The 16,464-nt window shown below is 36.2% G+C and overlaps 1 protein-coding gene across 7 annotated transcripts in view; it reads right to left on the reverse strand.

Moving 5' to 3' along the window:
* Window positions 1-2,427: 2,427 nt before the first annotated feature.
* The window catches only part of ELAVL4 (ELAV like RNA binding protein 4), a 106,570-nt gene continuing 92,533 nt past the window's right edge, over window positions 2,428-16,464 (reverse strand). For 6 of the 7 annotated variants that reach the window (XM_030573453.1, XM_030573449.1, XM_030573448.1 and 3 more), the window contains exons 4-7: window positions 12,502-12,655; window positions 11,750-11,975; window positions 10,262-10,300; window positions 2,428-5,916 (exon numbers count right to left, since the gene is read on the reverse strand). In XM_030573453.1, the coding sequence (XP_030429313.1) occupies window positions 5,589-5,916; window positions 10,262-10,300; window positions 11,750-11,975; window positions 12,502-12,655 (747 nt within the window). In that variant the 3' untranslated portion in view covers window positions 2,428-5,588. The remainder of the gene's footprint in view (window positions 5,917-10,261; window positions 10,301-11,749; window positions 11,976-12,501; window positions 12,656-16,464) is intronic. The other variant, XM_030573452.1, reaches the window with a different exon arrangement.

A 16,464-nucleotide genomic window follows, 5' to 3' on the forward strand; every position in this document is an offset into this window, starting at 1 on the left:
GCCTGTGTGAATGCTCCCGGAAATTGTCTCTACACACTAATGACCACTTACAACTAATATTTCTTCCACACACCCTGTACTTGTTTCATTAGAGAACAAAAAACTTGGAACAATTATGTGCACTCCGAACAAGTTGCTAATCTTTAAGCACCCTCTCCAATTCCCAAGGTGGGGGGAAATATATTCTCTGTAGAAATGTTAACACAAAGGTCTCTTGGCATGACAACAGAACACATACATTATGTGGCAAAGCATTTACTGTGACAAACATCAATTGCACAATATTTTGAAAAAATGACCAGACAAGCAAAATGACTCTACGGAGCTAATCTTGCGCGAGCAGAATTTTCTGTGAGACAAATTTAAGTCACTCATGCACACTACATGATCCAGCTGGAGACAGAGCACTGGAACTCTATAGGCAGAGATACGCACGGTGAAGTGGGTTAGCCTCAGTTTTCAGGAAGACTCATGATTTATCTAACCTGGCCCTCAAAAATATGACGACAGGCATCTTTTTAGTGAACTCCTCACTATGTGATCTAGGTGCCAAATATAAGAATTAAAAATCTGTGTTGTCCATTCAGGTACAAGCTATCTTTTGTGCTCCTCCTCCAATGAAAATGGTGTTTCACTGGTTTTCATGGGGGTTGGGAGGAAAGGGGAAGGCAGGTGGCTGGTTTGTTTACTGCTGCCTTTGTTGGGGAGGAAGCTTTTGCAAAGAGGTGTATCTTACATTGTGTTCTGAAGGATGCAAGATATGAAACCCATCCATTGGCAGAGAATTTCGATTGATGGCCATACATCAAGAACACCATATTCCCATCTCTGGAGAGAATAATAGCTATCATTGTCCTTGTTGACTTTGGTATGATGCACAGGCAGAGATGCCCCTCTCAGGTAGTCAGGCCCAATTCACGAAAGGTCTTCAGGATGAGCACTAGACCTTCACTGGGTATGGTATTGAACAGGATGCTGGGGCAATGCATGGAGGACCAAAAGGGATATGTTGCATCTGTCTCTTCCGCTCAAGAGAGGGGACGCTAGGTTGATCAGGCAATGAGTCAGGGGTAATCAGAAATGAAATTCTGGATGGTTGGGCCATCTCTTACACATAATGCACTCAATACAAAGGGAGCGCTGCACTCAGACTGCGCCCAATGTGAAGAGCTGAGAGGACTGTCCAGTTGTTAAAGCGCAGAACTGGAGTCAAGGGTCCTAAGTTCTATCCCAGTTTCTACCAATGATCACTGTGTGATCTTGGAGAAGTCTAACCTTTCTGTGCCTCATTGCTCTCATCTCCAGTGCAAGATGAATACCTAGCTAGCTTCACAGAAATGTTAGGAGGCTTAGTCAGCCAGCTGTAAAATGCTTTGAGCACCTCAGGTTAAAGGTACTACAGAGGGGTGCAAAGCATTATTTTTAAAACAGAAGGGTGGAGCTTTGCCCAACATGGCACATGAATCCCGTTTTACTGGGCAGAGCTAGTGCTAAGCACAGATTAATTTATTTTAAGCTAGTGCCACCCCTTAGCTCTAAACTCAAAGTGCCTTGCTGTACACATTTGGAAAAACAAAAAACAAAACACCTTTCGCTGCATTTCTCCATGGGTAAGTAGCAGTAGATCAGTCAAGATGTGTAGTAACATGCCAGTATTTTGAGATGAGAATGGGGTTCTTAGAATGAATGGTGATTTGGGGTTTGCTAGTGATTCTCACCGTTTTTCTTTCTGGACAGTATCTATCCGAATCCAATATGAGCAGTGTTTCTTTCTTTCTTAAAGAAAGCTTTTAGTTGCTACCAAGAAGGAAGAGCTAATTCACAGCCTATAATATTTAAAGGGGGGAAACAGAATGAAACAGACTAAGAGTGAAATCCTGGCCCCATTGAAGTCGATGGCAAAACGCCTATTGACTTTGATAGAGCTAGGATTTCACCTAGCTGACAGTATAATACAAGTACACAAAGCAGAGAGCACATAAGGTTTGGGGTTGGGGGCGAGGAGAGGTCATGAAAAGCACTAAAGTACTTTATTACTAACACTATTACCTGTGTATTTGTTTAAACTGAAATTTCAATTTTAGTTCAAATGGAAAAGGTCTGTACCCCTGTAGTATTAAAAATTCTTCCTAACTTTTTAGTAACTTCAGTTTCAAAATAAAATGTCAGCATTACAAAATGCTGTAGGAATTTGTTAGTCCGGATTATACATTAGGATATGTGACATCCTCGAGTATTTAAACTTTTTTGATTGTGTGAAGCTGTTAGAGGTTTTTTAGTAACTAACCTTTAAATAGAGCAAAACAATAACATTTACATTCTACTATATAATGCTCAGGTTAATTTAAGGATGAATCATGCAGGCTGTATATTTAAAAACAATCTCATTCCATGGCCTGAAATTAATTATTCTAACCAACATAGTAATTCAGTCATAAAAACATGAGTTTATTAGTAGTGAAGCAGCTGAAGAACTGCATAGTCCATCCAACCGGTTGATACATTTTTTTCTATACTCGGTTATGAAATGCAGTGTTGCAATTTTACAAGGTACATATTTTCAATTAGCAAGAGAATGTTACAGAACACAAACATGGAGTGAATATTTGTATTTAATGGAATTTAAACCAATAAGTCAACTGAAAGAGAGATCACCTCTGGCTATAAAATATGGTGAAAATCAAATTTTGAATGAATGTGGTAATATATAAATTTTAGAGCCAAACAGCAAATATGTATACCTCATACTGTATGACATTCATTGCATATCCATGTCAAAAAGAAAAGTCAAACTAACTGATGGCTTAAAATTTGTATAATTAAAACATTTAATATTTTTGCTTAATTTTGATATTGACTGAGTTAATACTTTCATTGTGTAAAAACATTGTGTACGTTAAAAAAATATCACAAATTAAAAAAATATTTAAGTACAATTACTCTGCTGCAGTTGATGTTAGTGAAACCAACTCAATTTGGCTAAGCTAAGGTTTTGGAAGAAAAACATATGAACAATGAATATGCTTCAACTGTTTGGTTTAGTACCTTAGGATCTCCCTTAAAGAACTTTCTACTGCAGTTAGACTATAATAGCTCCCTGCTTTATTGTGTGGCTGTGGTTACTAAAACATCTGAACACGTTTAAAAATCTGGAAAGTCCATAGCCATTCTACACACTTTCATTTATTGTCCGGACAATTAAAGTACAAATAATCCAAACACAACAAGGTTATTAAAAAAACATTTACAATACTTTCCCTCAGAAATGATCTAAACTAGCAAGGTTAACATGAAGTCATTCATTATAACTAAAGTATACAACCGCCTGGTCCTAAGAAAGTTTTTTTCTTTAAATTATTATTCAGCTAGTAAAACACGTTGTAGAGAAAAGATTCTGACATGCCTTCCCCACTAATGCTTGGCAAATGCATCAAAACTTTCCCAGCAAACTGCGCTCATTCATAGCAGATGATGTATAAAGGTTTCCCTGAACATTGAATGAGTGTTCTTTAGAACTAAAATATTTTAAAAGTAAAAAAACTGATAAAATTAGGATGCTTTAGTTTTATCTGTCTACTATAAAAGTTTGCCTCTTCAGTGTGGAAAAAAACAATACTTAATCTACGTGCAGTTAGTGGGTATAGCATGGAAAAAATGCACAAAATAAGCACAAGTTATAAATAACCATAACGTTTTATTACCATTAAGACTAAACTTGTATTGAAAAGATTTTATATAACAAGACAAGAAAAGCAATAGCAAATTTAACTATCAACTAGATTATGCATAGCGAGTAACTGTTTCTAGTACTCAGGGAAGAGCATGACCCTTTTTTGTTTTAAATATATAACCATACAAAGCACAAACATACTAAAATGATCAGTGCACTGGACATGGGAGAGCACCCCCTCAGTCATTTTGTTCCCTTAGCTCTGTTTTCCCCCAATCTGAATTACATTAAAATAAAGACCCAATTGTTTTCTTTTCTACTGTGCAGTAAGAAAAAAATATTCACAACAAACATGACAATATATCAAACAATATTTCTACACAAGTTACCTTGATACCTCTGTCACTTAAGTATCATAAGAAAACATTTTAAGACATATACAAACAAAACTAGCAAAGTGTTACAACTTATAATAAATTAACAAAAAGAAAAAATAACTTTATATATATATATATTTATATTATATATACACATACACACACAACAAAATGACACAATAATATGCTTCTTCCCATAGTTTAAGTAAACAAATAAGTAGACTAGCCAAACTAGCTATATTTGATTTTGGCCATATGCATCACATCGGCAATTAAATAAATAAGTGTTTCAAGCAACATAAACAGTGTTCCAAATGTGCCAACACAGCCCAATTTATATCAGCATGGGCTATAAAGTGAATTTGAAAATTCTTAACAAATTTTAAGCAAATTATTTTTTCTAAACACATTACATTTAACTATGATACTAAGATATGTAAATAATTCTGTAGCACCTACTGCTCAAACCAAGGAAGTTTTTGATCAAAACAATTATTTTTTTTAAACTTTTGTTCTGCTGATATCCCATACTGATGACTTAAAGAAAAACTGTCTTGCAACTCATCTCCTTGCTTTTGGGTTTTGACTGTGGGTAACTGTGTGCCTGGGAAGAACACTCTCCCGTACTGTATTTAATATTTTTATTACATGCTATGAAAAGATACGAAGATCATCTGTTTGTAGCCCATCCTTCAAAAAACAATCTACTAATCCAGTTTAAAACACACGTCTTGATCTCTAAAAAGTTACCAGTGCAGTATGAACATGACAAAGTTGTCAATTTCCCCTAAATTAGCCAGTCAAAATATTTTTTCTCAAATCCAGATTCTCTTGTAAAAATTCTTTATATTTTATAAAAATAGATTTTTCTTGAAACCCATTTTCAGCAAAGAGACCACCTCTTTGGCAACATTGTTAATGTTATTTAAATTGTTCTGTCATCAGGTATCCCCCTTTTACCCCATTCCCTAACAGAAGACTGTTTAGTTCACATGATATAAAAGAAAAAAGGAAAAATAAAAAAGGTTGCAAAAGTATGTGTTTGTTGTCGTTTTTTGCAATTTTTATTGTTCCTCTTTAATTTATATGGGGGGTTTACCAATCTGATTGGATCAACATTTGAAAAAAAAGAAAAATCTTTTTTCTTTCTTTTAATCCCATTAGTTTGTAAAAACTGTTTTTGTTTTTTATTTTTTTCAAATGAGTGAATGGTCATCTTAAAAAGAGCCACCTTCAAGGAAGGTAGTAAAACTAGCTGGCCGGGTAAAAATCCCTGCACATTGTTATCTATGTATATTATATTCAACAACGACAGCTATGAAAGAACATTCAATGCATCAAAGGTTTTTTTTGTTTTTGTTTTTTTTCTAAGCATTATAAAATCCTTTCCTGTTCATCACAGGATATCCAATGTTTTAATACTTAGGCAACACTGGCTTATAAAGTCCATGGTTGAATATAAGCCTTGCAGAGTTTTTGTTTGTTCGTATATATATTTATATATATATATATGTATGTTTTAGTAAGTAAGGATATGAAATTCAGGATTTGTGGGTTTTGTTGGTTTTAAAGGAAACTTGCAATACTCTGTCTCCTAAACGGTATCCATTAAGGCTGGCAATTGCCATGGCAGCTTCGTCATAGTTGGTCATAGTGACAAAGCCAAATCCCTTGCACTTGTTGGTGTTGAAATCGCGGATCACCTTGACGTTATTAACTGCTCCGAAGGGGCCAAAGAGCTGCCACAGCACACTTTCATCTGAGTCGGGAGACAAATTGTAGACAAAGATACACCATCCAGTCCCAGTGTGGCCAGGAATATTCATTCCAACCAGGCTCGTCATCCCATCAATTGTGATCGGGGAAAACCTACCAAATAAAAAGAGGGGGCTATTCTAGACATAGCGCTTAGCACAAATTACACGGAACTGAAACTTAAAATAAAGCTCATTAAGGTTTCATGATCCAGTCCATGGGATGTAAACTATATGTCCATCTTTGCTCTCAGTTACACAGGTGCCACTAACACCTACTGAAATGAATGGTAGCTGGGAACAATGTAACAGACGAGAACTGGGCACAATGACATTTCCCTTCCACAATAAGTTCTAGTTTGCTGTGTCTGAGGTCTAATAAAGGGAATTCTTAAGGAACATCTAAATAAGCATGGGCCAAAACTTGCAGTGCTAATTAGGAATTTCACTGAGTAAGAAATACAGCATTAGGCCTGATATTTCTATCAATAAAACAACTCAGCTGAAGGACTATGGATACAACTGCAAAGTTACCGATGATTTAACACTTTAGACCCTACCAGACCCTCATGGAAAAATGGATCTCTTAGAGCTTGGTTTTAAACGTGAATATGAAACATTGTCAAAATTCAGCACTCTCTCTATATTCAGCCTTTTTATATATCCTAAAAGCATCTGAGAGTTTTAGATGGAAAACAGGAAGTTTTGTCTGTTTCTAGTATATAGACTTTTATTCAAATATATTTTTAAAAATTCATTGTTGGTAACGTTATCTTAAAAATGTCTGTACATATCAATGGGCATATGTGTAGTAATTGTAAAGTAGGAAAACCAGTGCATGAAGACACTTGCTTGGTTAGATCACCTCCTTTAGCAGTTGATAAAACATCATCATTTTTTAGGCCATTATCAATGGATTACATTTAAAGTAACTGTTACATGTAAGAAAAGTCTTGCTAAAAATCTTATTTCCACACTTAATTTTAAAGCAGGCATCCTCAATGAATTTTAATTCCTATACTGAATAATTCTTATCTTTGTTTTGCAATGCAGATGTGCAGACTGCAAGCTCTCTATTAGAAAACTTGTAATAATATTTATAATATGTTTAGATGCATGTAGTGAATAGAACTCCTTAACATTACTCTACTGCAAGTGGAGGTGGACAGACAATACAAGGAATTTTAGTGTGTTGATTGCTTATCTTCTGTGTGGAATTGCACTTAGAGCCTTGACTGCCCTTTGACGTACATCCAGAACACTTCTGGATATTGCGCCTAAATTGAGAAATATCACTCACTTTTTTCTACAGCCTGCAAACACTTATGCAAATCAGCAACTTTATTCACACACATAACAGCTTGGAGGACTGGGCCCTCTGACTCATATGCAGGCTTGCAAAAGTGTTCATGGTGCAGTAACTACTCTTATTGAACTCATTGCAAACAATTCCTATTGAATTCCACTTTTGAAAAATCCCACCCAGAATATCTGTAATGCTTCCTCCCCCCCCATTTTTGTATACTTACACTAATTATCATACTGGCACAGTACAGTTTTGCTAGTGTAGACTTGTGCATTTCCTCAGCTGGTACAAAAAGACAGCAAAAGCTGTGCAAACAACTGATTTTTAAGTTTGCTAACAGTTGATTCTGGATTGAACTAAACCTTCAATTCAAACCAAAATATTTAGTTTCTGATTTTTACATTTTTAATTTTTTTTGTATTTCTAAAATTAAATTAAATTTCTAAATGAAAAGTTGTTTTGAATCAAAAAATCAAAATTTTTGTTTCAAAAATGTCCAAATGAATCAATCATTCTGATTTTTGGGGGAATTTTTTTGGGTTTTTGAAAAAAAAACAAAAAACACCCAACACTACTGAAGCAATTAAGCAAAATCAATACAAATATGCCAAATGTTACTGTCAAAACAAATCCACCGTTTTCAATGGAAAAAAAAAAACATTGTCTGAAAAATGTTATCAGCTCTAGATAAAGATGGAGCTATGTCTTTTTATACCAGCTGAGAATCTGGCCCAGTAGATAGTAAGTAATCTTCTCTATTAGGAATACATTTAAACAAACTGAGGGTACAGCTAACTACTGAACAAATTCCTTTCAGCCAGAACAGGCTTCTTTGAGTACAATTCAGAAAATGGGGTCTTGAAGTTTGCAAACTTTAACAGCATACGTAAAGGCCAGCAAATACTATTTATGCTGTTATACTTTATACAGAGTGTGTTTGTGTAAGAATGTTTGACTGTGTACTTCCATACAAATCATGTTAACAGACTGATTATATGGTGCACACACAGTTGTGCAATACTACAGTATGCTAGTTTTTTGGATCTAAGGTTGCCAAATGCACAAGAAATACGATTACATAATTAAAAAGACTTGTGATGCATATGCACCATAAGTCAAAGTTTCATATTCAACCTTAACATTATTGTTTTTTCCAAATGTTTGAGAATTCAACTGTGCAAACTTAATTTTCCCTTGATATAATTTTTAATAGAATTTCCTATGTTTATTTTTAAACTAAAATAAAGCTATTTAGCTATACATCACCAGAATGCCTTCTAGCCCTTTCAGAGTTCCACAAGAGAGAGCCTCTCTCATCCAAACCTCAGGAGCTGTGCAGCTTTTACCTGCTCATGAAACCTTAACTATATCAACTGCTTCATCTTTCACTATAATTTAGGCTGATGTCGTATAAAAGTTTACTGACATGAGTCTGGGATGGCATATTATTCACTAGTGGCAAAGCCGTGAATTATAGAACTCAACCCCAATAAATCTTTCATTCCATGCCAAATCATCCTGTATTTTGTACAGGATACATATTTTATAGCAAAATTTATCTGGGGATGTTTTAGAGATGGCTTCAGAAGTTTTTATTTATACATCCAACTCCACAGAGTTTTCTAGCAGGGTAAGTACAATTTCTTCAGGACTTGCAGGGAGAAGAAAATAACTAACAATTTTAAGAAACTTCAATAAAAACTGAAAAAAAAAGCTGTTGTGATGTTTAATGCCTGATGTCTCATGATCTATCAGTGCTAGAAACAAAAGCCTTTGAACAGCAGAAAGCAGATACCTGGCTCTCTAACGATATTAGTCTGCTTTTCCTTGCCTTGATGAGTCATATGAAATCAGAAATTAAACCTTCCACAGTCTAGGACAGAACATGGTTTGTCCTGTACCACAGGTCACTGTAATTCTGGGTAGGAAATTAAACATTTGGGAGAAAAAAAAATTCTCAAACAGTTATTTGTAAGTGGCAGCTGTTTGAAGCTGCTAAGAGTTTTGGAATGTTACTAGCAGGACTGAACGATGGGTTAGTGGGCAGACTGCATGCAGGTGAGGCAGTGAAAGGGGCACAATGAATTGCAACACCATGCAGCAAATTTTGATTTATGTGCTGATCATGGGACACATGATTTGGGGTTTTTTTGGGTAGATGTAAAACATCTAATTTGAAAGTTACTTTGGCGTACAAGTAATCTTATGATGTACATGCCATTACATTGCTCAATTGCCACTGCTGTAGTAGTTAAGACTTAGTCTACTGTCCACTTCTGAACAGTTTAAAGATACTTACCATGCCATGTTTGGGATGAGCTTTATAAAAGAACACCTAGTTTTCATGAATGTGCAGAGCTGACCATTCCTGACTAAGGTGCTTCCGCAGCTCATAGTGGAGGGCTATTGGCGCACAGCTCTGCATGTCAGGAATGAGACTATGCCCCTACAGTTCTGAAAGGTTCCCCTGTGTCGATGTGTGTCGTTAACAAAGTGGAAACACTAACACATCAACTTTTTTTTTTCAGATTGAACACGGAACACACTCATTATGGAACATGAATGTTTCAAAATCAGTTGAGCTTTAATTCCAATCTGAACACACAAACCTGTGTAAATTAAAACAAACACACAAAGAAACAAACCACAAGCACTAAGCAATATTTGCAACAATTGTTAAACCTGTAACAAAAGAAACTTAGGGCTGATTAAGGTGCATACAGTTACACTTTTAAAGTTAACTTTGTGGTAGGACACAGCTAGAGGAAAAGATGAGGGTATTTAATTCTATTTTCCTCTGACTATTTTCACAGTATCAAATCAGAGATTAGCAAAAACTTCAGTTTAATAGTTTTGATTCAGGAAAACATGCTATTTAGCAGCACTGTTGATGTTAGACTACTTATAGCTGTTGCACCTAAACCATCTGAGATGCCCACCTGTAAATAAAAGGTGAAAAAAAACCCACACACAACTTTTGAGTGTGGCCTTAAAGTAACAAAACCAACTGAAGTCCAAACTTAAAAAAAGAATTTGACATGCTGGTGGAAGAAAAGAAGGAATTAAAAAAAATAAAGTTAGTGATTTAAAAAATAAATTGTAGCACCAATCTGTGCCAACATGGACATCTGGCAATCTGTGGAATTCTAATTACCTCTTTACGCCATAGGCCATATTAAGCAAATTGTCCAGCCTGAAAAGAGAAGGAGGGTCTTTGGGTTAATGTCTCACAGATGGCAAGATCGCTCAACGGAACTATTATTAATAATGTTCCATTTTCAAAGAAGAAATGTTCAACAAGTTTCTCACACATCTAAGGAGCTTAGGAAACAGGAACTCTCTTGAGTTTCAGACTGCTTTCAAATTTCAACCACAATATTTAATGCCATTTTTAACATGCTCTGAGATTTCAGAAAGGTGAACTCTCACTAAATAGCTATATCTCAAGATTTGACTGGGTGTTAAAAATTCCTCTTTGATTTTTCATTTGTAGATTATATTAGTATGAAATTATAACATGTACAATACTTCAACAGTTCACCTTTCATTGCAATAAAACTTGTGTATAAAATGCTGCAATCCAAAATTAGAGGAATAGTAACATACTGGTTATAAGCAACTCTTGCTTCTCAGGTTCACAGAACTGTTTAGACTTTTTCTTTTGTTTAGAAACATATTTAGTAATAATGATCTCCAAAAGCTGTCAATGTCAATAACCACTGAATTTGGAAATTAAATGTAATCTACTTTATGTTTAATACCCAACATGAAAAATCCTTATCTACATAAGGAGTCAGTGGTAGCCTCAGTGGCTTTTATACCTCACCAAAGATGTTTTAAATATATGCTTGTTTTCATAAAAACCAGGCAAGTGACTGACCTTTTCTGTGCTCTTCTTTAATTCATTTCAGATTTTAAAAATTGCAAATTTCACAGTGAAATAAATTTAAAAGCTAATATTTATCTTAACCATGCCAGTAAGTCCAACCATTCCTATTTAATATTTTTTAAAGAGACCTTTTGCTAAAAATGCTAGGTTGCCTAAATGATATTATACATCATCAAAATAACAGAGAGAACCCAGTACTGCTAATACTGTGTTACATATGAGATACAAGCAGTACTTTCGAAATGTAAATCATAAAACATCACACAGCATCTCAGCACTCATATCAAAGACTACACAAGGTCTCTTTATACCTTGAGCAGACATCTGAAGCTAATAATGTAATAAAACTACTGCTGAATAGAACAAACATTCATTTTTTTGCCAGCCACCAGCCCTACACTCAATCTTAAATTGAAAATTGCATGAAAACCACAATAATACTGCAGAAAAAATTGAAAAAAAACAAAAACTAAAACCAGAAAAGTCATTTTCTATTTCAGTATCAATATAACCTTTTATTCTGTCATCCTTTACCTAAGGCCTCATTGATCTGATTGTATAGTTGAGATGTTTTAGTCAATATGGAATGACTGGCTCCGAGCAGATTTTCCTGTTCACTCACTTGGAAAGAACGTTTAATTTTACAGAGAAATTGAAGTCAATCTACAATTCCAAAATAAATTTTTAAGACAACCCCTACCCCAAGTCATCATAGCTGGTAGAGCTCCAGTTCTTTTGCAGATCTATAGTTACCTGAATCTCTGAGCCTGGTGGTGTAGCGGTCCAGGGTAGCGTCTGTTGGGAGACTGGTAAAGCTGCGAAAGGAGTGCCTGGCTTGTCTTCTGGCTGGGGTTATTGGCAAACTTCACAGTAATTGGTTCTGTAGCACCACTAGGTTTCTGGCCATTTAGTCCCTTTATGGCTTCTTCTGCTTCTATTCTCTTATCAAAACGGATAAATCCCACACCCCGAGAGACACCTGGGAATAAAGAAAAGACTTTTAAAAATAAAGGTTAAAAAAAAGTAAGAACAGCTTCAGGAGTCTTTCACATATCTAAGGAAACAAAACATGTTCAGAACACATTACTTTGTGATATAAAAAATTATTTTCCCCGTCAAGGAAAAAAGCCCTGTTCTCTTAAGATCATTTACTGAACCTTCCCTCCTACGTTATATTGTGATAATTGTAGCAGATGACAGACATACAAGTAGTAAATTGCTTGATACATTCCCTTTAAGTATTGATTATCAGTAATTTTTAAAAGATTCTGCATTTAAAAAAACACCCCAGTGCATTTACTTCCCCTTAAAGTTACATATATAAAGAACTGCGTATGTACAGTAACATCTATCTCTATATATAGGATTACATTTTATATCCAAAGTCATGGGTTCTTACTGTACATCAGTACAGTCTGCTGCTTCACTATAGCCATTTTGCTTCAAAAGCATTTAAGTTTGCCATTTTCTGAAAATATTTAAATTTTTAAAAAAGTTTTTTTAACCTGTGACTTGATCAACCAGAATTCGTGAGGTGATGATGCGCCCATATTGTGAAAATAACTGTTCTAGTTCTTTCTGGGTCATCGTTTTTGGAAGGCCACTAACATACAAATTCGCATCTCTGATTGATGCTGAACTTGGACGGGCGTATGACACCTAGGGGATTAAAAATAAAGAATTAATACACTTTCCATGAATGCATTTACCTCATACATTTAAATCAACAGATTACTTATTGTCTTTACAATCCGTAGCATTGGTTTAAATAACCCTGCAATTCAGATTTTAGCTGTTCTTTTACCTAGCAACAAGGACTAGGAAAATGTGAGGGAAAACAAAAGGAAAGCAGGAGATAACTTGAACAAATGTAAGGATAAGGGCTCTCTAAGTGCAAGCACAAAATAGCTACTGTACAGTGGCAGATTAATGCACAACTCCCCACGCACAGCTTTGTAAATTTATCCCCTAGTCTGTGGGTGTACAGATAATTTACTGTATTCAACACAACAACAATCTTTGAATATACCGAGCTTTCTGAGGTTCCAGTGTGTTTTGTTTCAAGCATATGAAACTGATCAGGTTAGTTGCAAAGAGATCTTGTATGCTACATCCCTTTGTATTTTCATTCTGAGCTGGCAACATCTTCCCTTGCTGAATTATAATGTACTAGTGAAACAGGCTAAATCAACATCTACTTCAGGAACCCCAAACACAGTGTATCCCTCATCTTCCTATCTGCCATTTTATTTCAAAAAGTCCCTTGCAATGTAAGCCTGAAACCAGACTGTGTAAAAATACTATGCCCAAATAAGCAAAAATCCAGTTGATGCATTACGTACATATTATGAAAAAAAATATTACACCAGATTTCTGTTAAGGGTTTAACGTTTTTCTACCAAAATGCAAACACAACCCAAACAGAATTTCAAATGGGTTTACATCGTACCACACTCATAAGCAAAACTTAACACTTATTGTATTCAGAATTCTTTTTTTATTTTAAAAGAAAAACACTCTCTTAAAAATAATCTACATCTTAAATTAACAAAGGCACTCCCTGATAATGGTGTTTCTTGCACGGCTAGTATGAAATAAAGATTGTGAAGAGATTTATTTTACAGCACATTTGAAACACTGTTCGCTCTAACTTTCTGAACAATTTGAATTTCATCTAATGCAATGTATTTAAATCTACACATCTATAAATTCCCACTGTCTACACATATGGTATACGCAGGTAGGCAGGGGAGGGGAGGTCCAGTCACGAATATGATGCATTAAGCAAGCCTGTCTTCCTCTCCCCAACACAATGATGGATGTCTTTATGTGCTCCAAGCCTAAAAATAGATGTTGACTCAACACAGAAAAGTATGTGAATGACTAATATTTGCTTCCACAGCCTTTTGCATGTAACAAGAGACAAACTCTCTACTGATTTTACATTGTAAAGTTCTTGGTGACTTTTTTTTTTTTTAAATAACTCAAGTGTTTGTACGTAACTTTTGTTAAAACTCATGTTAAATAGTAAGACTAAAGGGAAATGGATGAAAAGTAAGGAAAATGCTGAAAACAAGTGTAGCTAAAACATTTACACCCAAGATGGCAGGCACAGACAATGATATACCAAGGCACCGGCAAAAGTAACCAGTCTAACAGTTTTCAAATATCAATGGATGAGTATCAAAGCAGTAAAGAACACTGTAGGTGGGATATCAGTTACGTTCCCCCATGACTTCAGAGCTTGAATCCCATGGACTTTCAATGGGTCAAGTGCTCCTAAGTCACTTACAGGCCTTGCAAAACCCCACCCTGGGTGTTTAGTGTGGCGCTCAGAGTACAGTCCATGTAGCTCAGCGCTCCTTCATGTAATTCCTACGTGATGCCTGGTGGTTTGGTGGAGAGGTCCTAGGGTTTCGTAGACTGGCCTTTCATCTGTGGATAACACAGTTAAAAATCCTGTCTTAGATCACACATGAGTTTGGTGGTTTCTTATTCTCAGTTTATGTATAACCACAAAACCGCCACCTATTTTGGAGCAAGTTGTGGGATAACTGGCAGGCACTGCTTAAGGCAGATCCAGAATTAAAATAGCTGGGGGGGGAGGGGTCACATGCTAACTCTGGAGTGCACTTGCAGGGCAACATCTGGGAGATTTCACAGCACTTGTTCACACTACGCCAGGCTCCAGCTGGTATGATTAACCTCTGTTTTCAAGAGAAATAAACTAAGTCTTAGCATAAAATCCTGGCTCCACTGAAGTCAATGAGAGTTTTGCCACTGACTTCAATGGGGCCAGGATTTCACCCTGAATTTTCAGAAAGAATCTATAGAAAATTATTTTGAGGTAGTAAACAGCCTATCTTAGTAAGGGTACACAGTCAACTTTCTCTAGAATTCAACCTACTTTGGGGGGGAAAAACCACTTTAAATCTACCCTTTGGAAAAATCTCTCTGTTCCTAAAAACTGAGAACTGCAAGCCACACAAAATTCTTGGGAAAACTGCCAAATCCTGGTCCTGAGTTTCTTCATCTTAGCACATTCACCAACCCAGTGCCTTATTCTACCCTGAGCAGAAAAGGCATATGGAGAGAGGAAAATACGACTTTTTGGAGCATTGAAAGACTGTGATTCTTGTATACTTTAATCTCTGCTCTGTTCTTGTGAGCCATGCAGACAGGCAAAGTGGATGGGGAGAGAGGGAGAGAGAGATTGTGCAAAGTTCACTCTCTCACACAAACACATCCACCCACACCGCATGTAAACCACATCATTAACTGAGATCTAATTTTAGTTCCACCTGCCTTAAAACAGTCAGGTTAAAGGGGATTCTGGGCAAGGAGCTGCCAAAGGTCAGTCAGCGATCCTCAATCTCCAAGACATAGGGTTTGGAGTGTGAGATGGACACAAGGCTAGTGAAGGCTATTTCTTCTCCTCAGTCTTTTCCCGACTTCCCTCCCAGGTCAATCAAGTACAAATCCATTGGTTAGACAGACCCATTCTCTTAAGTTATTGTTCAATTAGTAGTGTGCACCCACACATTTTTATAAGGGGTTACAGGAAAAAATCCCAATGGAGACGTTCCAAAACAGGCTCCCGTTTTGTTACTGAAAATTGTAGAACACTCCGAGAATGTGTCGCATGAATTCTTTATGTTTACACTTATCTCCCATTAGGAACCTCAGTTTGCTTTTACCAGCATGAGGGATCTGAAATACAAAAGACTAGTTAAAAAAGAAAAAAAAATCCTTACTACTGCAAGTTCATATTAATGATTGCAAACAGGAGAACTGCAAGAGAAAGGTTGGTCCAGGCACTTTATAGCTTGGAAGTGGAGGACTGTTTCACCCCATCAGATCATTTTCAAGCTGCTTGGGTCAAATTGCCAACGGAGACAATGTGATGTTGTTGGGTTTGTTTTATGGCTCACCAGTCTCCAATGTTAATTTGCATACATATATGCAAAATAATTATGGAGAAAATATTTTTGCTAGACTACTACCAATCCTACAAGAAATAAAATGAAACTTGTTCAAAGGACTGTCTCTTCATTAGACAACCTTCCGCTCTTAAGAGACTGACCCAAACACTCTCTAAGAACTATGGGACAGATGCTGGCTCCATCCCCTTAGGGCTGCTCAGTGCTTTGTGACTCTGTCAAATGACACCACCGTACTGGGCGCTGGATCAATATACTTCTCTACTCAAGCCACTCAGGAATGGAGTAATTTGCTGCAGTCTCCCTTTGACAAGTGTGCAGTACAAACACCATGCCTCAGAGTTATACGTGTTCCAGAATTTCATGTCCTCCATGGATGAAATTACATAATATTTTCAGTCTGCTGGCACAGAAAAATCTTCAATTTCAACAGGAAGACTAATTCCTCCTATTTCCTCACAGCCCTCAAGACCCTTCAGAACATAAACTGATACAGTCTTGTCTTCCTATCACACAGAATCTAACAAA

Source organism: Gopherus evgoodei, chromosome 8, assembly GCF_007399415.2.
Source record: "Gopherus evgoodei ecotype Sinaloan lineage chromosome 8, rGopEvg1_v1.p, whole genome shotgun sequence".
Taxonomy (NCBI): domain Eukaryota; kingdom Metazoa; phylum Chordata; order Testudines; family Testudinidae; genus Gopherus; species Gopherus evgoodei.